General features: G+C 39.7%; 1 protein-coding gene across 4 annotated transcripts in view; it reads left to right on the forward strand.

Annotated features, from left to right (window-relative positions):
- Window positions 1–25,602, forward strand: part of TTC7A (tetratricopeptide repeat domain 7A) — a 170,209-nt gene that overhangs the window by 86,487 nt on the left and 58,120 nt on the right. For all 4 annotated transcript variants that reach the window (XM_018085285.1, XM_018085286.1, XM_018085288.1 and 1 more), the window contains one exon: window positions 24,989–25,105. In XM_018085285.1, the coding sequence (XP_017940774.1) occupies window positions 24,989–25,105 (117 nt within the window). The remainder of the gene's footprint in view (window positions 1–24,988; window positions 25,106–25,602) is intronic.

The following is a 25,602-nucleotide window of genomic DNA, read 5'->3' on the forward strand; positions in this document are numbered from 1 at the left end:
CTGAGTGATATGGCAGTACTGTGCTACAAGAATACGAAATATGTTAGGCATCTATGATTCACTTAAGCAAGCAAGATGTGGAGTTAGAGGGGTTGAGCTGGGTTTTTTTACTTTATAATATTTGCTTCTGTTGGCATGTTATGATTCTTGTTGTTTTTATAAAATTAATCTAAAAAACCCTTGATGAAATATTGCAATAATCAGGACTATACTCTGTGGAACTAGTAATGATATTGAGTATTTGTATGCCAAGCATATAAAGGGAAAGCTTTAAGGTAGACTCCTGGCTCATATTAAAGATAACACAGATACTTAAAGGTAAAAAATCCCTTGAAAATAGAAATCCGAGAGTGGTTTTTTTGGATTAGGATTTATTTCCAGACTTTTAGCTGTTTATTTTTTTCTTTTCTTTGTTCTCCTTCCCCCTGCCCCCAATATGATGAAGAAACAACATGAGTTACAGTATCTAAGACTGGATTCCTATTTTGGCAGGTTCAAATTGACATATGCATGCTTTTCTAAGGGTCACAGTCTGATCTAAGACAAAAATTCAGCAGATGAGCATGATAGCACTCCATCTACCCGCTTAGTGCAGCGGGAAGGAATGTCCCCTTAGCTGGTTCATGTCTGTTTGTGCCAGGAATGGATTTGTGTTAATGTACATATCAATCCATCTTAAAATTATAGGGATGGATTCAGTGGTACTTGGGAAGAATTCCATTCCCTCATAGTACAGAGTTCAGATTATGAATAAAAAGAGTTAAACGGAGCTTAAAGAGGAGCCTACTGCAGACTTCCTTTCTTTGTATCATATGAAAAGAAGGAACAGCTACATGGTTTTCCAACCTTAGCAGCAATGGTTCAAATCTTTCTTCTGGATGAAAAGTCAATTTTATTTCATAATAACTTTTTTTCCCCTACTACCTGAGTAAATGTCTACTGCCTCCATACGTTTAAGACCTTTATAGTCAACAGCGGTGCTTCTAGATGTTTGTTTTGATGTTGGAGAGGTAACACTAGTTGTGCAAATGCATAGGCTTCACTTCAGAAATTTAAGAATAAATTCCAAAATGTGGGAATAGCATGGCTGATTTGAGTTACCAGCCACAGGTTCTGTACTTCAAAGCTCTCTATACCTGCTATAACAATGAGTTGGTCCCCCCAACGCTTACTTTTCTCCCTGCTACATACCATTTGCTTTTGAACAACTGCAATGTGTTCTGCTTTATAGTCAAAGGAAGTGTCTATGTTGAATGCCAGAATATACTGAAAAATAGCATGTGTGTATCATCTGAGCAGCAAAGTCAAGTTATCAGTAGGACCTTTGTGAATGGGAGTTTAGCCGTAGTACACACATGTAGAAGTTATCCAAGGTGAGGAGGGACTTAGTGATTGAGATCCCTGTGTTTCTACCAGGCAGTTTTGTGAACTCCAAGGGTAGACCTGTGTCATGGAGATCAGAAGGAGGACCTAAGGATGCTTGCTGCCTGGAAATCAAAAAGAGAACCAAGGGAGAAAGGTGGTGGTGTTACTGTGGGAAGCCTAGGTCTAAACTTCCCCTTCCGGCTATGGGAAAAAACTTTCCCTTCCCCACATGTATACAGCAGGTTCAATAGACTGCCATCTTTTATTAGCACCTTCAGACATTGGCTCTGCTAGAAAACATGATTAGAATCTTCTTGAACTGAAGTCCTTTGAGGCACTCTCATATGGATAAAGGAAGGAAACAAAATGCTCTCCTTGTCTGTTTTTCATCTCTTTACATCTAGTGGAGGTGAAAGCTGTGGAAGGTCTGCTGTTAAACATACATATCCAATAATCTGAAATTGTTTTCTGAGGCTCTCAGAAGCTGATCACTAGAGAAGTAGGGGGAAATAGTTTCTGGATTTTCTGAGACCCTTAAAAAGCCTCAAATGCAAGGGTGCTTAAGAGTCTCATTTTTTTTGGAGGGGAATTGATTTTTGAGAATGAAGAATATCAGCTTTATTAGGATTCACTGAGAATTACAGATGATAATCATTTCTGGAAAACACAGATCCTGAAATATGGAGAGGCATCGATGTTCAGACTTGAGTGACTTCTACTCTGAGATGCTAGGAATATTTATTTATCTAATGAGAAGAGCACAAAGTGTTTTGATTTGTATTATTTTCTTCAAAAAGAAAAGAGAGGGGAATCAAATCAAATGTTCTGAAGAACTCACCAGGAAACAGAAGCCAAGTGTGGTAATTTTTCAACCACAAGTGTGATTTTCACCTTCTGAGAACAGGAAAAGTCTTTACTCTTCACTTTCTTAGAAATACTAGTAATAATTGCCTCTTAGATAGTAAGTCAGCTTCTGTTGCCATTGTCATTAATATCTACAGAACCAGATATGTCATCAGGCACAGTCATACTATTTGATATTACTCAGTATTCATGTTATTTAATATTTTAGTTTCAGTAAAGGAAAGATAATGATAGATGGAGATGTTATCATGGAGAGAGAGAGAGACTGTAACATTGAAGTTCTGTTACCAACGTGTCTTTGAAAATATCCTGACATATTTCTTAATATGCTAACATTTTTACAATGCAAAGCAGATATGAATCATTTTACTCACCTTTATTCGATTTTACCTTGACTTGAAGCTTTCTGTTATGTATGTACCTTAGCAGGAAGTTTGTCATAGAGGCTGTATTTTACGAGGAAGGGGGAACATGAGGATGGAGAGTTAAGTGGTCTCTTCAAGTGCCGCAGTCATTAGCAGAGTTTTTCCTACATACACCAACAGAAAATGCAACCTAGCACGATGTAAGTATGACACAGAATTGTATTTCTGGGTGCTGTGGCTGGACATGTGAACTGCTGGAAATAAATGCAGTGACTTCTTTTCCATATGTCTCTATCAACTGGAAAAGTGGCAGAAGGCTGATAAGTAGCAACTCAAATGAAGTTCATTACAGTAAGCAGTTGAACTGAAATTCAGAGTGAAGAGACTCCTAGATATTTTATTATATTATTTTTTTCTTTTATTTTTTTCCTCTCCTTAAGTCTGGCCATTTGTATCTACCATCTGAGCACTTGTGATGACTTGAGACTATTCTATAGTTTTGCTTGTATTTTCTCAAGACAGAGTCAACGTCTTTCTATTGTTGGTAGGTTATATAGTACAGTGGGGTCTGAACCCAGCTGAAAGTATACATGTCACTGCAGTTTGTGTAGTAAAGAGGAGAGATGGCTAGTTGGCAAGGGAGCCACAAGGAGCTGTGCTACTGGGTGAAGGCGGAAGCCCTGCCTCCCACCCCATGAGTTTCATCAACCAGTCATTTTGTATGATTCTTCAAAATGCAGGCACTTGTGTTGGGAGGAAAAGGGAAAAACTCTTTTGCTTGGCTTTCAGTAATGTTTAAGTGTGCAATATAATAAAGTAGGAATGACATAACTCAACATGAAACAAAAGAATACTATATATGTGTGTGGATCATCTTTAGACTCTTCTCCAACCCTGTCCCCACCACTGCAGCAGAAGTGCTTTGAGAGGCCAACATGATGTGGCCTTGCAAAAATGGCACTTGAGGAGAAGGATGTACAGCATCTCCCACCCCAGCTGCATATGATAGCAGCTGTGTCCCCACCACAAGGAGTGGTGCTCCCTGCCAGATAAGGATGCAGAATTGTTAGGTGTTGGCTGCTAGACCATCCTCACCAGTAGCAAGAAACAGCTGGTGCATACAAGGGAGTACCAGTTGCAAATGATTATGTCCACCCTGCCAGGGCTGCTCCACACAGAGACATGGCAGGGCTGGCTTCAGCCCACCTCCTTGGGCTGCTGCTAACAGAGTCTCCATAGAGACGTGGATCTGTGTGGGCAAAGTGCCCAGCTGTTTGTGCTCACACCCCTGAGTCCTTGGGACCCAGGGGGCTGCCTTGAACCACACAGCAGCAATTCAGCTGGGCATTGGTGAGCCCAACTGTATCCAGCTGCAGCAACTGCCAGCAAGGCAGGCAAAGCATCCGTGGTAACTGGCACTACTTAGCAGACAAGGACTCTGAGAGGAAAAGGGTGAGAGATTTTCCTGGCCTGCACAGAGCAGTCTCCAAGGTTTACATGTCCCATGTACTGTGATAAAACAAAGTTACCAGTAACATGCACCTCGGGAAGCCACTGGTAGGTGGCATGGAGCCAGTGTTCATTTGGGGTAGTTCATGTTGCTGCCATCCATCTGTACAGATCTCACCCCTGGAGGATTTTTAATCTATGTAGGATTGCTTTAATCTGTGCTCTTGCTACATCTTGAGAAGGAATGACTCCTGAGAGGGAGAGCACAGAGACTTCCTCTACCTTGAGCCACCACTATAGTGCTGTTTTATGGAAAGGTTTGTTCAGAGCTGTGCACAGTACATTGAGAGTTTATTATTTGGAAGGGTTTATGGTTTGTTTGGGGTTTTTTGCATCCAAAGTGTTTGTGTGAATTAATGCTTTTTCTTATACGATTACATATAGAAGTCAGGATATATATACTAAATTATCTTTCAATGGAAAACATTCTTTTGAAACTAAACTGGATGGTACATCTTCTTGTTTACTGCTCTGCTGTTAAAGCAGATGGAAATGTTTGGAGTCTCCTTTGTTGCCAGGAGTATAAACTATGTTCCATCTTAATCAAGAGCCTGCACATTGTCAGTTTGGAAATGCCAAATGGAAAAAGATTTTTGTTCTTCAAGTCCACTATAAAAAAAAAAAAAGCAATATATATGCATTCTTTGGGGCTTTCACACCAGATGATTTTCAAATATAATAGGGATTGAAACCTGCTCTACCAGCAACTCTGGAATTATGTTACTTCTTTCTCGGTGGCAACCAGAGAAAGAAGCAACCAGGCAGCCTGTTGTTTCACTGGCCACCTGCAAATGTCCAGGTTTGCATAGCAGGGGCATAGTCCTCCTTGATGGTCTTGGAGGTCTTTTCCAACCTGGTCAATTCTGTGGTTCTGTGAAAATGTCTGTGGGGAAGTGGAAGGGGGATCTTGCAGGATAATGATGTTAAAGTGTGTGTCGTGTGCACTATCTGCAGTTTTGCAGGGCAGGAAAACTTGCATTTGAAAGCCTGTTGTCTTTGGTGTCATTTCCCTTCTCTGCACAGCCCTAGACAGGGTGCATTTCTTAGTTTTGCAGACATATTTTATCCTACGTATGTGAGATTACTTTTTAGCAAAGCCCTATTACATTTCTTATGATTTAAAAAAACACAAAGAACTTTGCAGAAGCAAAATGCATGTGAATCAAACCTTCCCTGTTTTAGAAGAATGAACTGATATATAAAGGAAGACAGCAAAGCAAGCTTGACTTAAAACTTAGTCTTTCAGTTAATTTTTAGGGGGATGTAGAAACAAACATCTTAAACTTCTGCAATGTTAGTTTATGGTTTAAACCTTATGATGATATTGTGAAAGACAGCATCTAAATAATCTGCTGCAGGGGGATTTTATTCAGCTCAGCAGCTGTGATAGCAGCACTGGAAAATGTGTAGGGAATGCTATTACAGATTTTTTGATGTTCTAGAGGTCAATCTAGTCTTAAAAGAATAAAATAACTTCTTCAAGTGTCTTGCTGTCTCAAAACATGTCTAATCCTTGCAATGTTGTTTTTATCGGCTGTTCAGTAGTTATTAACTTAGACTTTGCTAATTTCTCCACTTTGATCTCCTGCAAACTTCTGATCCAAAGGCTGTATTTTAGTGCAATATGGCAATATCTACTGATCTCATCTAATTGGCCTCTGCACGTGGCAGAACTAGTGTCTCATTTTGTACGGTATAGCAACGTGCACCCTGAATCTGGGATTTCTGGGCATAAGCAATACTGTAGCTGAACAACAATTTATTTTTTTTCTCTAACACGGTCTAAGCAACAGTAGAGTTTAAAGTTGCAGCGCCACAAAAAGCTAGAAGCTGCACTCACAAATTGCGTATTCCATCAGGTACTCATTATTTGCCTGCAAAGACTAGGACATTAGTCTGGGATTAGTTGCCTGACTTGCAAGAGACAGGAATCATGGTTTTAGATGTCACTGTGAGCATTGTTATTACATGGAAGAACCAAGGAAGCAATTCTGTTTCTAAACAGCACCTTAAGGAAATCATGTTTCTTATACCTCAGGGTGGGCAGATTTGCTCTTAAGCACTTAGGAGGCTGTAATAAGCTATAAGACTGGTTGCAAATAATGTCACATGTGTTGCTCAGTCATTAAGAACAAAGCCCTATAGAGGTTCTCACAAATGAATGAATAAATTCAAAATGCTTTCTCTGATGTGTGAACTCTGAAATTAACACCACTGATTTTTGCACGCTAAGAATAGTACAGGGTGTCAGCACCAAGGGTGGAAAGGAAAGAGAAGATACCTTTCTGGGCTTCAGTAGCATTCAAATTGCTTAAAGCTTAAATATGTAGCATAAATGGTTACATCTGCCATTTCAGAAGTTGACTAAGTAGCGCTGTAGTAGAAATATCCCTGATCATTGGCTTGACCCAAACCTTGAGCAATGCTTACTGCAGGAAAGCAAGTGTAGAAACGGAAGTATTCTCTGACCTCGGTACTTATTAATTGCTTGTTGTCATTTGTGAGCAGGTTCTGCGTGGGCTGTTGGCCTTTTAAGAAAAAGCTTAGTGTCTAGATTTCATTCTGAAGAGAAGGAAAGCCACACTCTTTTCTCCTACCCAAGTAGGGAAAAAAGCAGCTGAGAATGGTGCAGATGTCCTGAAGCAGACTGGTGCATTGTACTGGAGTATCTGCATCAGATGACTACCTTAAAAAGTGAGGTTCTGTCATCTCCCTGTTTTCACTGGGGATCTCATAAGCTGCTTTTCCAAGATTATCCATAATAGCAGTTTGTCTGGTTGAAAATATCCCCCAGAAGAACAAGAAAAAAATTATGTGAAACCAGAATATATTAAAGGCCAAGGAAGAGAGTATATTTATTTTTTTCTTCCTGATGTTAAATTTCATCAAACTAAGCAGATAAAAATATAATGAAACAAAAAAATTGCAGTGCTGCAGGATACATGTTTTCTACACGGTGCTATTACTGACTACAAGCATTTTTTTCCATCAAATTCAATGGCCTGTCAGCAAATTTTATTAAGGTTGATTGCCAGTTTCTCTTGCACCTCACAGGCACTGCTAAGAGTGTAATTCCCTAGGGAGGAAGTCACTGCTCCCCTTGCTCGTTGCACAGTTCATCTAAATTCCTTCACAGTTGTAGTGTGTATTGTGAACAATGTGGATTATGTTTTCGGCACTTAAATAGTGCTATTAAACTGTTGCTCAAGAGTACACCGCACTCAGTATGAAAGCATTTTGAGTTTGGGCTTGGAATAGAATTTGCAAGTGGGACTGAGCACAGAGCTGGTATTTTCTGAAGTTTAAGGCTGCAGTTGCGTTGAGGTTTTATGTAACAAATACTTCATGCCTTAGTCAGGGCCACTTGCAGTGACAGTAACTATAGTAACAAAACAAAGTTTCTGGCTAATGAAGGAGTATTGCCAATGAACAGGACATCAGTCTCTGATCCAGCCCCTGAAATATGCTTATTTATCAGTTTTGTGAGCAATGCTTTTTTAATAGCTACTACTATATTTTCAAAGCTATTTAGAAATTTTCATTTGTTTGCTTTTATGTTTTTTTTCTTTTTCCTAAAACCTGTGGAGGGACTCGCTCCTTTTGCCTTCAAATGGAAATGTTCTAATTATATTTCTGCTTTTTTAAGTTGTTTTCCTAAAGAAATGGGGATTATGCAGTTGGGCTTTTTATACCTTGAACACTTTTGAAAATGCTGGCTGATTTAAAAGAAGTTTTGACAGTGTGTTAGAAGTCCTGAAGATAAGTTTCTGCAAGTTTTCTAAAAGCAGCCTGCTGAGTCAAGGCTGGAGGGGGCAGGCAGAGCTGAGCCATGTGGTGCTGGGGTTGGCAGCTGCCAGCAGGATAATGAGCACTTGTGCAGTGGGTGCACCACACAGGGATATGGCAGCAGCACTGCCATGAGGGTGGTGGCTCTGGGAGAAGGGATGGCTGGGGGGAACAGAGACAGGTTGCAATGGGTGCAGAGACAGGTGCAGAGGATGCAAATCTGTAGGAAGTCTTATACCAACCTGGGAAGGGACAGTTTGTGGCATTTAAGTGAAGAGTACATAAACACATGCTGTTTGTTTCTGTGTCTTACATGCTCATTTGCATGGCTAACAAGTGATAGCAGAATGAGTAAGGTAATGAGGGATGGTGCAAATGGTAATCAGCACAGCTTAACAAAACTTGCATGTGTGGGCAGTGGGGTAAAAAGCTGGGGTCTCACCATGGCCCACAGGAATCCACCTCCTTTGGAGACAGGAGAATTGCACCTCTTAGGTTTTTCTAACTTTGAAGTGACAGTCTGGATAAATAACAGCAGAAAGAATTATTATTCGATTAATAAAAAGGTCTTTTAAAACTTCAGAAACTTCAGTGGACAGCTTTTGTGCTGCCAAACTGGTGTTTTATGAGGAGCAGGAAGATGTTTTTAAAGGAACCATGACATTTGCTGAAGCAAGCTGAAAGCACACGAATGGCCCCAAAGCTGTGACTGCGTTTGGACAGTCTGTGTGTGAGTTTCCTTATCCTGACTTCATAAAAAAAAGTGTTGGTTTTTTGAAGTGATCCCTGACCCTCTCTTCTATTGTCTGTGAATAATTGTCTTTTCTAAAGTTGAGTGGCTTTCTGTTCAAATGGCTTGTGAGATGCAAATTCACATTTATGAGCCTCCAATAAAACTAAATGTGTTACTGCATTGTATTTTCTCTTTCAAGCAACAGCTTCTTGCTCCTACTAATTCTCTAGCCATTTGGTGGCAGAGTATTTGAAGCACCAGGCAAGGAAAGGGAGGTGTGGAAAATAAAAGGGAAAAGAGAGTAAGAGAAAGCAAAAAGTATGTTCTTTTGAGTTAAGGGAAGGTAGAAAAATAAATCTGTCGGACTCTTCTATGTAGTTTTATGGGGCTGTTCCTGTAAATCAGAAGATTGAGTAATTCACCTCTTATGCATAGTAAGAGGCTGTTTTTCCACCAGCAGACGGGAAGCAAAAGGCTATTCTTTTGCAAAAGTACATTTCCTAGATGGTTCGTAACTGTAGTAAACCATTTTGGCTCCAGACTCCTTGCAGTGATATTCTTTTTGAATTTCGCAGCAACCTTGTGATGCATCAAATATTTTGTAATCACTTTGTACATTGGTGAAATGCAGCTTGGTCGGGGAAGAGTAGAACAGCTCTTTAACAGGGACTAACAATAGTATGTACCAGATTAGGCTGTGAAGTTAGGAAGAACAGTCTGCCAGTTAAGTTGATGAGATGGTTGTAGAGAGGCAGAGTGCAGAGAACAGAGCTGGAGTTTTACCATATCATGTGAGCTAAAAACTGTGTGAAAAATGTGATTTAGGCTCCTTAATATCTTCAGTTAATTAAAATTTGGGTTTTACATTTCATTTAAAATAAATTAATGATCCTAACAAGGTACGGGACAGGTATTAAAATGTTTGAATCTTAAGAGGACAAACATAATCTTAAAAGCCCCAAATAAAAGCAGTTTAGTTCAAAGTGTTAAGGAAAGCTGGCCATATATAAATGAATTCACCTCTTTCATTTGACGATTGGAAAGATTTCTTTCTTTTTACTTCCCCTAAATCAGCTACAGCACTAAATTCCATAATAGAACATTCTAAAATTAGTACAACTGGCTGAGTTTTCTATCTTTGCTGCACAGTTCTGGTTAGGGTTATTAATGAAGAACTTAGCTTTTGCCTTCCTCTCTGTTTTAATAAATTAATTATAGGATGAGTTCATGTAGGCAGGAAGTTTCAGGCTTCATTCTGCTGTGTTGTTTTACCAGGAGCATTTAAGTTTGTGTTACATAGCTTCTGTAAGAGTACAGCAGTTTCTGCATGGTGTCTCCTGCGTAACTGCGCTTGTGATCTGTGGTCCACAAACTAATGCTTATGGATTGGACAGGTTCATCCCTTGGATTTTTCTAGAACAAACTTTCCAAAGCTGTAGATCACAGTTCCCTGCAGGATGGTGGTGATGTTCAACATAGGTAGCAATAGAACAGCTGGTGTAACTCCGTTCCATGGATACAGGAGCCTAAGATGCTACTGTAATCACTGCTTTTAGGATTGTCCCTGCCTTCTTCCACCAGTCTGCCATGCTCATAAAAATGTAGTCATAGGTGCTTTGGGGTCAGTGCTCTAGAACTTAAGAAAAATTGTCTGAGGACCCATGCAGAAACACAATTTAGAGCAGTTATAGTATTTTTTCCATGCTTGGAGTTTAGGTTTGCTTCCTGAGTAGCAATAATAAACCATGGAATGACTCATTTGACAAGGTAAGTTGCAGTTTAACTTTTATTTATGGCAGCAAAAGAAAAACTTGACAAGTGGATGTGTCCTGCCCATGGGAGAGGAGAGGAAGGGATGAGTCCAGTGCCCTGGCTGTCTTTTCTCAGTTACATGGGGAGTCTCACAGTTGTGTAGTTCAATCAGGGAGGGCTAATATAGCCAAACAGGGCCTCTGTGCTGCTGCAGATGCTGCCCACAGTGAAACATGGTGCCTTCAGTTGGCATGAAGCAGTTTGCAGTGGTGCAGAGCTGTACCAAGCCACACCAGGCTACCCTATCAGTGTGGTTAGCTGGTTTAACAAGAGGGAACACACAGCTTACATGGAGGTGAAATGTTTCAGTGGATTAATTCATTTCCCAACGTGGTCTTTGCTGGGTTAACTTCTATAGAATTGTATTACAGAGCAAACCAAGTAGATGATGTGTTCTACTGCTTAGTGTCTCATGGTAGTTTTTATGGACTTGGGTATTTATGCACTATGGTGTTTGTGATGCCATGGCTTTGCAACAGTAGTATTTTTGTACCTGAGGCTTCAGTTGTCCATTGGTTGTATTCCTGAATATAAATACCAGAATTTGTATCCATTGGAAACAGCAGGCTGCTCAGAAGAGATGACAATCTGAAGTATGTAGATCTGCAGGGTTTACTGAAGCAGACTTCAGCAGATTTGAGTGAATCGAGCACATTACATTTTTATTTAGTTTTCAGTGGAGAAGCGAAACTGTTTGGGTAGCTGGAATCACATGAAAAAATCTGCATTGAGGCTGACTGAATGGCAGGTATTACATGAAAAATAAATTTGTACCTGGAGAGACCTGACAGATAGAGCGGCGATCTTGGCGTAGAATGGGAGGAGAAAGGGATTGGGGAAAATTTAATAGAAAGACCTGTATCTATATCAAATCTGCCAAATGTAGCTATTGTAGAACCTCATTATAAATAAGGAACAAAGTGGAAGAAAAACATGCGGGGGGGTGGGGAATCAGTCATGCCATAAGCAATCACAAATCTGATGCATTAGGAATCTGTCAGCTTCCAACAAAGCTGATGTTTCTCCAAATTAATTCCTTCTCTGTCTTATTCATGCTAAAACTGTACTGCAGCTCACATGTCTCTGCTTTAACTAAAGTCTCTAGGGCCTCCAGGAAAAAGATGCCCACGAAGTTTATTGACTGAATGCTCTGTACAGGAATTGACCTCAAGGATGTAATTCGCAGTACTATTTAGTCAGCATGTTGGATTTTATGTTGCCATTTCCGTTGGAGAGAATCATTCATGCAAGCTGATGCAGGATTACCTTGACCCCTGGGTAGGAAACACTACAGTTATCTTGAGTAAGGATATAGTTGCACTGTCCTGGAATTGCACAAGCGAGATACTTGTACATGCCTCCTGAGGCAGGGTAGCACCAAGCTGTCCCAGCTCTTTGTGTCAGCCACTAACTTTCTCTTCTCTACAGGTTCATTTCCTGGGTAGCCACACAGAGCAACTCATGGCTGAGTCAAAACCACAAATTATGTGTGTGAAAGCATTAATTCACTGCTGTAGCTTTGAGAAGCTGCCTCATTCAGTCAGCATCTCTACCCAACCTTCATACATTTGTCTTCAAAGACCCTTTTGTATGGCTGATGGACTTTATACTTTCACATGCTCTTACTCTTCCTTTGCAGCAGTTCTAATTTTAGCCTAATTCTGACCTGTGACTTGACAAACACCTGCAAAGTGCTCTCATTGCCATTCAGATTGGTACATCTATATACTGAGGCTTTCATAGCCAGTCTTTCCATTTCTCGTCTGCTCGGAGTCATACTGAAGACTGATGAACAGGGTAATTATTTGAAAAAAGATTGCAGCTCTGAATCTTTTCCACTAAGGCTGAAGGAAGCTATTACTTCGTCATATATTAAATGGCACATGGTAATTTTAAACACCTTCTGGATTTCTAATGAATTAAATCAAATCTGTTCAAGAGCAAAGAACACTGATTTTTATCTGTGTGTTTCAAGAGTTTCTGAGCCAGTTTCTTTATGACAGGATTTAGTTTGTGCTATGTATCTACAATCAAGGAAAATAAAAATATCAGCTCTTCCACGCATGCATCCTGGTGTTGGGAGTCTGTTTCAAAATGTCAGATTTCAGGTGTGTGCTGTGTATTTGAACCATGCTTCCTCTGGATGTCATTCCCTGAGGGAATTAATTATGGTAGGATATATCACATACATAATGACAGGCTCTGTTAAGCTTTCCGGAGGCAAAACTACCAATCAGGTCAGCATAGAGCCTGAGCACTTTTACTTGCCTTGGAGTACAAAGTTCTGCACAGTGGCTTTGGATATTCTTTCAGTACGGTACCTAAGGAGAGGTGTGGACATAATAATGCAAATACACTGCCCTCAGTGTGGTGGCAATGGAGAGGAACACCATACCTGTGTTTTGGACATACTGGCTTAGAAAGGAAATAAAACTTAGATTTTGAGCTCTGAATTCCAGTGGGCTTGCACCATGGCCTTTTAAGAAGAAAAAGTGAAGGCATACATAAATGCAAAGCATGGTAAATGGTAAACTGAGCAGTACTCTTATGCTTCCGGGTTGATATCTGTTTCTCCCATTCAGACTTACTTCAAGGAAAAACTGGTACATGCTGCTAACTTATCAGAAGACAGAGATTATAAATAGACTCCTCTGATTTATCCTAGTGTGCTCTGATCTCTTACTCTGCAAAGAGTTCTGTACTGAATTAAAAGAATACATGAAACAGGATAAACGTGGAGATTTCATTGTGTTCTGTCGGCAGGAGCAGGTGTGAATGAGTTCAGCCCGCCCTCCTTCTGCCCCTCTTCTTGGCTGAGATGTAGAGGTGCAGAGTATGACCTCGGGTGCCTTGCTGCTCTGCTGCAGGGCTGCTCCATGATTGACGCTGGCAGCCTTGCAGAAGCCGAGCGTTTCCACATGGGGTTCTCTCCACAAAGGAGAGAGTATAAAGCTTTTTCCTGTGAAAAACTGGGGCTTGCTATGCATCATTGCTTCTGTTCCTTTCCTTTTTTAATTTGCAGAATCCTTCTGGAAGTATGGAAAGTTCAAATTGAGCAAATGAGTTGTTTATTTAAGGGGATAGGGAGTCAGCTGATACAAGCTGATCAAACTGCACTGACTCTGCACTTCATTTCTGTGTTTATCTGATGCATGCTCATTTTTAGGGAGTTGAAATTGCCTGAGCTTTTCTGACTTGAAGCTTGAGTGCCAGATCCTCAGCTAGTTTAAGAAGACAAAAATCCATTCATTTCACTTGAGCAGAGCAGATTGCCTTCAGCTTTCTGTCTGACCCTGAATGTTTAGTTCCTTTTACCTGTTTCGTTACAGCTGCTAGCTCTAAATTTTGGAACAGAGTTTGGTTTTATAAAGCACTGTCGTGTAAAAATTTGTAAAGGTCAGTGGTTGCTAAGTGCTGGACTGTGTCTCAAAAAAGAAAAACCCAACCAAACAACCAAAAAAACCTAAAACCAAACAACAAAAAAAAAAAGGAGCACATATACACACAAAGAAACCCCCAAAACAAAACAAAAACAAAAACCCCCACAACCACACACGCACACAAAAACAAACAAACAAACCAAAAAAAAAAACCAAAAAAACCCCCCACCTTCTGTGAGTGAAGAACCGAAAAGTAAGCAAAAAACCCAGTAATCTTGTCACCTGCACTGCTGTATAAATGAGACCTATTTTTCAGCAGTCAAGCTTGTTTAATTCCAGCCAGCATTTAAATTGTTTTTGCAGTTTTACACTAAGATGTGTTTTCAGACTATTATTGAAAGAAGGCCAAATATTGCTATTTTTGAATGTTTAAAATGCAATTACTATGCATGTTTTCTCAAAGGATTTTCTTTAATCACACATGCAGTGCTTTGGATGTATAATATTGTGTCATCTTTTGTCAGCACATCTAGAAGATCTGTCACATTGGGGTGTAACCGATATTGCAGAAAAATAATCCATTAATCTGATTTTAGGTTCAATTTGCCAGGGATTCTCTTTTTCCTTTTGTTTTGTTTTTTTCAGGTTGTTTTTTTTTACCATGCATATATTTCTCACCTTTCTCTCAAGGCGTTTATTTTTGTTGGCAGTTCTTATTGAAATTTGTTACTTATTTCTGACAGTTTGAGAGGCTGCTGATTATTACTCATAAGCAGTGGCTGAGCTTACCCATACAATGTAAGATGTACCTGCTGGAGTCATACATGCATCAGTGAAGTTCAAATTTACAGCAAGGCTAAGGAATGAAGCTTCACATCTAATATACAGCTTTCTGCTAGGAAAACCTTACACTGGAGTAGTAGTCAAGGATACAAGCTGTGGAACTGGGTTCTCTAGGTTGGCAGTGGCCTTGGGTTGATGTATATAGTTAGGAAATTGTTAGGAAGAAAAGGGCAGGAAACATATAGAGCTGTTCACTGTTATATCCTGAGTTTTTAACTCAGAGTAATGGTTAAAAAGAGCTGTCACTTTATCAGTTCAGTCAACTGGCCTGACATCCATGGGGAGCCTGTATGGTGTGGGAGGGCAACAACATGACAAGAAGTGCCATTGTTGCTAAGACCAGTCTGCATGGTCTCAAACCTGACAGGGATTAGTGGCTACAAGTCCTGACTCTGCAATTAGCTTTGTACAGGATCAAAAGGAACTACAAAGGAACTTAATAAGAAAAATAAGTGCATCTCCAAAACACTACCTGTGGTGAAAAAGCAACCCAGCACTACCATGAATACATGCTGGTGAAGGATTGAATAAAACTGCAGTAGTGCAAGCTTCAGCACATCTGTCTGTTGAATCACAGACCCCGGTCTGTAATGCTGATCGCTGCCTCTGCGTTAAAAGGTCACGCTCCTGTTGTCTCCATGCTGTGGTTACTGCACTAACTGTGTTCAGCTGGCACTGGTGCTGACATAGGCTACAATTACATCATGGTTTTGCTTTGCAGGCTTAGACAAATATGATTCCTGCTGGTAGCAAAATAACCATTTATTTCTCTGGGATTTTCTTTGGTGAAGCCAGCAGTTTTCTGTCTACTTAACACAACACAGATCTATTCTAGATACTGTGGTTTTGTTTGTTTGGGTTTTTGTTGGGTTTGTTGTTGTTTGTTTTTTTCAGAAATGAAGAAGCTTTTGTCTGTCTTCTGTAATTTTCACCTTTTAAGCACGTCTGTCCCTGTATTTTTTCAAGCTGGTGTAGAAACCTACTCCTCCATATCTTACTAAACAAGCTCATCTTCTAAAAAGTACTGCCTCTAAACTGTCATATGGTGGGTTGTCTTATCCAGAACGTAAGTTAAAACATGCCCTCACGTGCCCCAGAATCTGTACCCTGTAGTGAAATCCAGTGGTGTTTGATAGATTGATTTTTCACCTCTCCTGAGACAGTGAGCTCTAAATAAGGGCAGATGCTGGCCCTCCTTGTGTTACTCACATTAACACCTCGTCCTCTGCAAAGTTAAGCAGTTAGAAGAGAAACTCATAAATTCTTCTCCTTATGAAGAGCTGGATCTACCAAGGTCCATAAGCACACGCTTAGTCTTAAGGAGAGGAATAACTGATTTCTTGTTGATTTCAACCAGACTACTCATATGCTTAAAAGATGAAGACCTTTTATAAGTGCTTTACTGGAGTAGTGCCAAAGTGGCATAAATTACATTGCCCCAATATAAAATCATAGAAAGAGTGAGGTGTGTTTAACAACATTGCATAATGCAGTTTGGAAAAGGTCTTAATTTACACCTGTTATTTTTATAGCAAAGTCAAATTTTGTGTGGTTCTAATTTACTAATACAGTGGGGGGCATGATGCACTTTCAGACTGTTGGCTCCAAGTATCAGTAACATGCAAGATTTCATAAATGTGTCGAGTTGGGTAGAAATGTTTTATTAATCTTATATGGGGTTCTACTTTAGTGTATTTTGTTGCATAATTTATACATCAATAATATGAGTATGCTGTCACTTTTTATTACCTTGACACTAGGTTAATTAGAAGGTATTTCACTCTGTTTTAAATAGGTGAATCAGGATTCTGATATAACTTCCCAAACAGAAGGTGTGTTCTTGGTTGCAGACTGAGGTGACTTGGAGTTATGTTGAGCATTGCTTCATTAACCAGAGTCCTTTCCACTAAAAGCTGCCTAAACTGCACATAGTAGAAGCTTTTACGAAAAATACAAAGTTTGTAAGTGAAGCATCCAGTTCTGCAGTCTTTGGGGATAGGAAGCATTGGCAGCATGTTAAGAATTTCAACTTAGTACTGTTAATGCTCTTTTCTTGTCTGGCAGGATCTCAACTCAGCAATTAGAGACCCTAGGCCTGGTTTCCTTTTCCGTTTCTGTAAATCAAGAGTTATTCCAGTGGTTGTGGCAGCGTGATAGTTCTCAGCTCTGCCCTTCCAAATGAATTCCTATTTAATCAGGGCTGGCTGAATTTATTTCGGAGCACATCTGATGAAATTCTGAAGAATCTGGCCCAGCTGATGAGAAAGTATTTTAAAAGTGATGTCAGTTACAGAGGAACTCAATGTGCTTTCCTTCCTATCCCCAAATAGCTCTGAAGTTGAGAGCACCAGTATTAAGAGATGAAACGTAAAGGATACGGGGAAGGTGATTATGAGGAACCTAGTTCTCCAAATGCTTTGCAAAGGTCATTCCCGTTATCTGCTCTGCAGTTAGAAGAGTTGAGGCACAGGGACCTGAAGCAACTTACCCAACACCGGCCAAGAAGCCGTGTGAGAGAACAAGAAATGGAGCATGGCTCTCCCAGGTCCCCAGCCCAAGCTATAGGATATTGGCCATGCTGCCCCCAGGGGTGATATACAGGGGACCATGGTTTCCAGTACACCTCTGAGGTTGCACTGACATTTGCACATTGTCATGCAGGTGTCTGTTTCCACCTACAAATGAGATACTGCACCACAGAGTCACACGAGAAAGTGCCAGAGTTTGGACCTGATGGATGGGGAAGCTGTGCATTGAACTCCAGCTGAATTGATGATTGAAATTAAATAGGTGTTGGACCTCTGAGCTCTTAACCTTGAATACCTGAGACCTGGCCCTGATTTTCAAGTGTGATCATACAGTGTCCAGCACAATGGGGAGTATTGCATGTAGTTGGAGTCAGAGAAGAAAAAATTCACAAAACAACGTGTGGGGGCACTTGCAGATTAAACCTCAGTTTAACATCTGAAGTGTTGAAAGTCTAATACACTGTCCTTACAGAGGAGATATATTTTTATATTACATGGAAAAAGCTGAGGTAAACACTCTTCATAGCAAAACCAGAAACTTTTATTTTCTAGGTTTTGCTGTAAAACTTGTAATTGTGAAAATTAATTTTGTCTTATGTTATGGACTGAAATACATGTGATTTATGATGGTACAAAATTATTTTGTTGGTGGTTCCTTATCAGGGTGAGAGGAAGATAAAAAAATCTTTTCAGGTGTATCACCCAAAGGGTCCTGTGTAACACAGGATGAGGCAAGGGTTTTTATCAGCTCTGCTAATGATTTTCCTGATTCCTATATTCTTGCAAAATTCCACGTCTGGCATTGAAAATTAATGACTTAGCCAAAAGGAAAGGAGACAATAATTCTGATCACTCTTTTTTGTGCCTTGTGTTCTTGGGTATAACTACATATGGCTTAATTCTGAAGACAGGTGAAGATAAAGAGGACTTTTCAGTGCTTGGTTTTTGGTTTTGGTTTTGTGGTTGTTTTTTTTTCCCAGGAAATAAGCTTGCTTTTTCTTTCAGCAGACTATTATTTCCTTCAAGTGACAACCAGCCTGGGTTTAGCAGATACAGGAGATTTGTTAAAAGACCTCCTTCTGATGTAAGGGTCACTTTCTAGATGGACCACATAAATATTCATAGATTCATATTTGCCCTCTGTATCACAAGTGAATCTGATGGACCTGAATGCTGAAATAAGTGCATGAGGTTGCTGGACTGGCTGCAGACATGTTTGTCTTGGGAAGTGACATCTGGGTCTGTGCAGAGATAAGAAATGTAGTCCATGGACAGGACTGTCAGCTGACTGACAGGAAGCCCTTCTCCCTTCAGGTGCAAGCTGCAGCTCGCAGGAGGAGACTGTCCAAGAAAAAACACCCAGAGCTGGAGCCATGCCAGTGGCTGCTCCTTTGGCTTTGCTGTGCAGTCTTGGACAGGTTGGGCTGCAATCTTGGCTTTTCTGATCATCTCTTCTTCTGTTTCTTTCCTTCTCTATGAGCGAGAACCTTCTAGATGCCTTGTGTCATGAGGCTAAGCCTAGCAAGTTGCCTTCATCATGTAAACTTTTAAATAGACTAGAATCCACCGCTCCGGAGGCTATTTTCACCCCCTGCTGTTTCAGTTCGTGGAGAAACATTAGCTGAATGGCTAATTGTCATGCAAGACTGGGGCTCTAAGCATGGCATTCTTATAAGGTAGATGTCAGCTCTGAGTCTGCTAGATTTGCTGGACTGGGAAGATGAAACCAGCAGTTCTTTGGGCATGCTGACAGATTTCTTGGTTTGATTTTTTGTTCATATTTGGGGGTTAAATGGACAGGGAGCCAAAAAAAATAGGACAGTATGCCTGTAGAAGTGTATAATCAATTTATTTTTGTAGGGAAAGTGATAGATATGGCAGACCAGAAGTTATAAAAGGAGGTTGCAGTCAGAGTTGCTGGCATTAATTTAACTAGAGAATGTACCCTTAAATGTCAGGAGACTGCAAGAAGCACAGAGTTATTTGAGAAGACAGCAACTTTGATGTTGATTTTATCAACAAAAAATACAGGAGATTAAAAGCAGCTTTACAATTTTGCCTACTTTTTTTCTTATTGATAACATGACTAGGGCTTTAGTAAGTGTTGTGGGAAGGTTAATGAAACCACAATGGTTACAGTGAAAGAGTATACATTATCTAGTTGACTTGTATAGGTGACTCATCACTGAAGCTAAACTCAGCAGCTGATAAACTGAGCAACTGATTTTTCTGTGAAGATACTACAGTTCCACATACACTGTCCTCTCATACTGGCAGATAAAACAAGACCGGACAATCTGGGTTATAAAAAGAACAGGGGCTGCAATTGTGTTTCTGCTGTAATGTAAGAGTGGCCATTCTTGATCAAACTAAGGGCTTGTCTGGCTTCAGCAGGGCATGTGCTGAGTGCACAGGGAAAAGCATGTAGAAATGTGGCAGTAGGATGATCCTACCCCTCATATATCATCCCCGCTTCTGTCAGCAGAGTGGTTCAGAGCTTTTCGAACCAGAAGTTGCATTAGGTTGTCTTTAATGCCCCTGATGGCCCTGTCATCTGTGAATTTATCTAATCTCTTTTTGAACCTATTTATGTTTCTGCTCCAGAACATCCTGTAGCAATGGGTTTTGCACTTTACTTTTGTGTTATAGGAAAAAGCACTTTATTTGCTCATTTTAAATCCACTGCTTGATTGCTTTATTGGATATTCCTTCTTTCATTGAAACAGCACAGATTTGCTTTGCCTTCCTGATCTTCTTCATGTTGTTAATGATTTTATAAATGACATCTCTTCTCTCAGCCTCTTTTTCAGGCTGAGAAGTCTGTTTACTGTCTCCATATATCAAAAGCATTCCAAAACTTTGATCATTCTTCTTGTCTGCTACCTTCTCTTTCCAGTTCTGTTAGATCAGTTTATGTCCTGTATCCACCTGTATCCTCCTTCTGCATCCATTACCTTAAAGGAGAAGAAACCAATTCAAGAGTTCAGTGATTGAAGTGTTGGGGGTTTGAATCCATGCCTTGCAGTTCCTCAGGGGGCAGACTTGGGCCATCTACCCATCTGGGTTGTGGCAGTCCCCTGCTTTTTATTGGAGCTGGTGTGGAATATTTATCTGGGGTTCAGAGAGGTAGTAGGGTGAGCTGGTTGCTGTTGTCCAGTGGCAGTTGCACGCTGCTCCACACCCCATCAGTCACTGGATAAAGTGTATTTGCTGTTCTCGGAGCAGTCACAAGCATTCTGGTTTCTCTCTCCGGGCAAATGTCTGTACAAACAGCCACATGCATCCTGTCATTTAAAAAAGAATGAAACAAAGTACACGTATTAGTTGCCGAAGGTCAGTATCTTCATGCTAATGCACACAGTTGTCTCCATGAATTGAGATATACTGCTACAGGTTTTGGTGGTTTGTTTTCTTTCCTTTGTATTAGGAATCCAAAATAACCCAGCAGCTGAGTGTGTAGGTAGACAAATCTGTGTAAATAATGAAAGACTTTGGGGAATGACACCACTGATCTGGTAAAGCTTGAAGACATGTAGATCTTTGAGCAGCTGCTCACAAGCTCTGAAGAACTGGAGGGGTTATAAGCAGACAGTGAATGGCAAAATATATAGATAAATGACTACATAATACTCATTAGTCCTAATTTAATCTCTCAACCTTGAAATGAGTGGAAGGTGTTATTGTTTGTTATAGTACTGGCATTATTTATTGCTTGTCAGATGATAACACACAGAGATCCCATTGTGATGCTGTGTAAATGTGTAGTTCAAGGGCTACATTTGAGACTAAAAACTCCATTTGAAAGCAGCTTTTAAAAGTCACAATAATTAACTGATTAATAAATCTTAATAGAGTCCTAGAGCATCCATAAAGTTGTCAATTAGTTATTGCTATACATAGCAACTTACGACTTCCACAGATGTGCTCATAAGCATTTATAGTATACCATATGCACATGCGAAATCTTCTGATAATAAGTATTAGCTATTAAACCTCAGTAATTAGATTGTCAGTGATAGGAAGGAACTGCCTCTTTTCTTCGTGGGAAATATTAAAGAACTTAAAGGCTCAGCACTGAGCTATGTAGGATTAGAAGACTCTTGGAAGTGCTAGGTAGGTAGGTGGCTGAAATCAGCCTTTATGAAGACAGATGTTGAATGCCTTCTGAAATCAACCGAAGTAGCCTTCCAGTATTCTGGTCTCGTGTCATATTGTAGTCATATTGTTATTTATACTATTGAAATTTTGATACTTGGGAAACCTAATTTTGCATTTTCAGAGCTTCAGATATCAGCAAATTTTTACAGATTTTAATTTGCCAGAGTTAATGTTACTGTGATAGATGTGTGTGTTTGCTTGTGGCAGTAGCTTGACATTACATCAGGGAATAAAAGCCTTTGCATACTGTCCACATACCCTATAAAAAAAACTCTCTTCTGATAAGGAGCTTAGAGTCTGTTATCAAGAATAAGTACTAGTTATTTTCCATTGTTACTGTCCCTGAAATTGCACATGTTACAAGATTGATTCGTGGATCTTTTGCTCTGTTTTCCTGTGCTTATGTAGTAGCAATTTATATGCTTGCTTTATCCCAAATTTGTTTTCATATTCAGAGATTAACAGAATTATCAATAACTATATTGATAATCTTGGGGCTATTTTTATATGTTGAATCTTTTTAAGAGTCTATGCTGCTTAATACTACAAGCATCATACAAATGTACAATGGTATTAAGAAAATATAATGAGATCTGTGCATAAATAATTTTTATTTATGTCCATGAAATTGTGCACAGACACTGATAGGACACAATATCATTAGATTTATGTGTAGCAAGACTGCTGTGTCAGTAATAAAATTACAAGCTTAAGATAAGTGATACTATTTCAGTGTTTTCTCTATGTATTTGTTTGTCTGGTTTCACTGTTATAAAGCTTATTAGTAACTGATAAAGAATGACAGCATATAGCACATGCAGCCTAATATCCTCATTGTATTTCCACCTTTTAGTTGTCATGTTTAATTGCACTGTTTGCTGCTGCCGTTGGTATGGTTTGATTCCTTTTGCCACTTGCATTCTTCCCATTTGCCTTTTGGTTTGATTCATTATATTGCTACACAGTAACATGGATAATGCTATTCCTAAGGTGAATTACCACAACAGCTAACAGCTCATGGTATCTCCAAGATCTTGTAGTGTGCCCATGCATTATGACTGGTGGTAGTATTGTGCTGAGGCTTCATTATGTTTTTGTGAGAGTTGCTTTTTTTTTCCTGTTTCACTAATTGTTCTCTCTACTGAGATAGAAGATTGCACCTTCATCTAAAGTAGTTGACATATATTCACTGTAAGCAGTAAACAGTAGAGTGATGAAGTACTTGGTTCATCTTTTTAATGTTTAACTGCAATGTTTAAATATACTATGTGGTGATTGTAATTGCTTGCTGATAACAAGCCATCTATGTCCCTACTAATGTGAAAGGGAGAAAGAATCCTTAATATAACCCTCTAGTACAGGAGTTTGACTGTTAATAGATTCTTCTATGTAATGAATATTGAGTAGTGTGTTACTGTGTTCAAAAGCATGGTGTTATTCAGGAATGTAATACGACTGGTCTCTGGGCCGAGATCTCCTTAACCACCATTCTTCTGCTGGAAGGAGGGTTGTACAGTGTTTCAGAAGGTCTTTCATTTTGCAAGTTTGTAGTGGTTTAAAAAATTATTCTCTATGATTAAAATAGCCTAGATTTTTTTATGTGCTTGTTTCTAGGACTAGAAGAATATCTTTAATAGCATAATTTCCAGAAGGAAGGTGATAATGCAGTCTTACCCCTCTGCACAGAGCAGCCCAAAGAAACTTACTCACAAGCCTATGCATCAAACCCACAGCTTCTGTTTGTACAGTGCCATTGCTTTCCAGATGTTATCCTGTCTTGCTGAAAAGGCTTTAATGACTACAGAAATTACTGTGCACACATGTAGTTGCTGCAAAGATTATTTTCCTTAATAGTTATGCGAATGCATTTACTTATTCATTTCCATTTGACTAGTTTCAGCTTCCAGTGAATTCTTAGATTTTCTGGTAGCTTTTCTTTTAGATCCAGGACTCACAATGAGATGCTTCTCCATGTAGGTGTTTGTAGGCTGAGGCAAAATAATTTCTTTGCTGCTTCTTGGTTAAACCGAATAAACTGATCTTCTTAAGCCTGTGATGAAATATGTTTTTCTAGCCCTCAGATCACTCGCATAACCTTTTTCTTAACCTCACCCCATTTTCAGTCATCTTCTGGAGTTAAAAAGCAAGAACTAGAAACAGGATTGTTGTGTCTTGCTGATGCTGTGATCAGTAATCACCACATCTTCCAGCTCCTACTTGATTGTGCTTCCATATATGAATGCTGGGGGTTCTTGACAGAAAACTGCATTGTTGCTCAGGAACTTCACGTTCATGAAGCTATCTTTTATAATACCAGTACACTCCAGGGCATAGCCTCCCATCTTTCTACTGTGATATATATTTCTTGCACTGAACTGACTGATTCTGTATTCTGTTGCATTGGAACAAGCATTGTTCTTATGAGCCCAGTTCGCTTACAGACATCCCTGTATAGCAGTCCCCCCGCCCTCCCACCCCAAAAATGCACTAAAACCCAAATCCCCAGGCTGATGTTTATTAGTGCCAAATGGGGCTGCGGTTTTAGCACGTTACTGTAGATAATACACCACAGTGTCTTGGCTGCAGATTTCTAATTATTCCAAGTGAAGGATCTCTTACTCAACTACAAAGTCTTCTCTAACATCCTATATGCAGTTGCTGTTGTCTCTTTCTGAAGTTGTTTGGATTCCTCAGGAGCCTGCAGGTCACATTTGCAAAACTGATTTTAGGATTTTTAACATTCTGCTGTTGTTGCGGGCATGTGTGTACACATATGTGCATTCAGTGGCCTAATCGCTAGCCGGATTGAGTGCATTAAAAATGCGTTGATATTGGACTTTCTAGAAAAATTTAAAGGTGAGAAGTAAGTTTGCATTAGCAAATAAGAAATAAATCATATCATCTTGGCAATTAAAATAGAATGAGTGTTGTCAAGGATGGTGTTAAAATCCACGCTAGCAGCAAGTGGTAGGTTGTGTCATTGCCAAATCTGTCTTCTAACCTCTGCGTGACCCAATTCTGCTGAATTCCAGTGGTCTGTGCAAGTATGCCGTCTCTAGGTATAAGAATAGTAGCAGCAGTTACACTACCTAGAACAAGAATGTACAAGGCTATCAGCTGTCTTGCCTAGGGGCATGAAATGATTGCCAGCTGGGGTTAAGAAAAAGCATTTCCTTCTTGTGAGGCATTACATAATTATCTGTGTATATTAAGTGTGCTGGGTTTTTCGCCTGAAATTTATTATGTAAGCCAGTACTATAAGAAGATGCCAGACTAAGAAAACAGCCTGGCCATATGTATTATAGCAATTACTTTTTGTTCTGTTTTCAATACTGTCTAAAATAAAGTGAGATTCGGTGTATGTTTCACCTTGCTAGCTTTGCAATGCATTGCTTTTAACACTGTCCTGTCGGCTTTGTGACGCAAATTTGACTGCAGCTGAGGAATATTGTTAATCCGCTCATCTCCTTGTGGGAAATCTGAAGTTGAGCCAAATGAAATGTTTTGTGCTCTGATGTTTTCTTTTGTTGCTGCACATACAAAGGAAGTAAAAACGCCGCCTGCTAAGGTCTCACTAGAGTGATACTGATTCTCTACATTTATGAGATGCCAATAAAACAGGAGTTATTCTTTTTCATCTTGCAGCTTACTCTTCACCAAAGTAAAACTGGAATGGATACATAAAGGACCTGAAGAGGCTCTGATCACATGCAGACGTATGTTGCAGATGTGGCAGATGGTATATAATGTTTCACAGCACAGGTAGGCTTTCTCCACTGTAGGAAGTTCAGATTTGTTATTGGGGATCCAGTTATCTTCTTTAATTTTCTAGATACTTAAGGTTTTTTGGAAAAAAGAGTAATAAACACTACTGTTTGAAACATAAGTAATATTTCTAGCTATGATAAAGAAAGGCAAGATTTTAATAGCTATTATTTTTTTTAAAAAAAGAAAAAAAAACCAACAAAAACAAGACCTCAGTATTTTAATATTGAAGAAGCAGTTTGAACCAAGAGTTTCTGATCCAAATGTCTAAACATCTCTATCCATATTTGGATGTCCAGAATAGAGGGCAGATTTTTTTTTTCTTCAGGAGTGCTGAGCATTCATCAGCTATTGTTCACAGTCTGCAGTAGTTGGCACCAGGAATGTGTGGGGGTGACAGTCCCGAAGTGAGTAAGCCAAGGAAAGGCACATTGCCAAACTCTATCATATGCTGTAGTCATGTGCTGGTTGCACAGCCTGGTACTAACTGGGCA

This window comes from Manacus vitellinus, unplaced genomic scaffold (genome assembly GCF_001715985.3).
Source record: "Manacus vitellinus isolate BGI_N305 unplaced genomic scaffold, ASM171598v3 scaffold_8_pilon, whole genome shotgun sequence".
Lineage (NCBI taxonomy): Eukaryota > Metazoa > Chordata > Aves > Passeriformes > Pipridae > Manacus > Manacus vitellinus.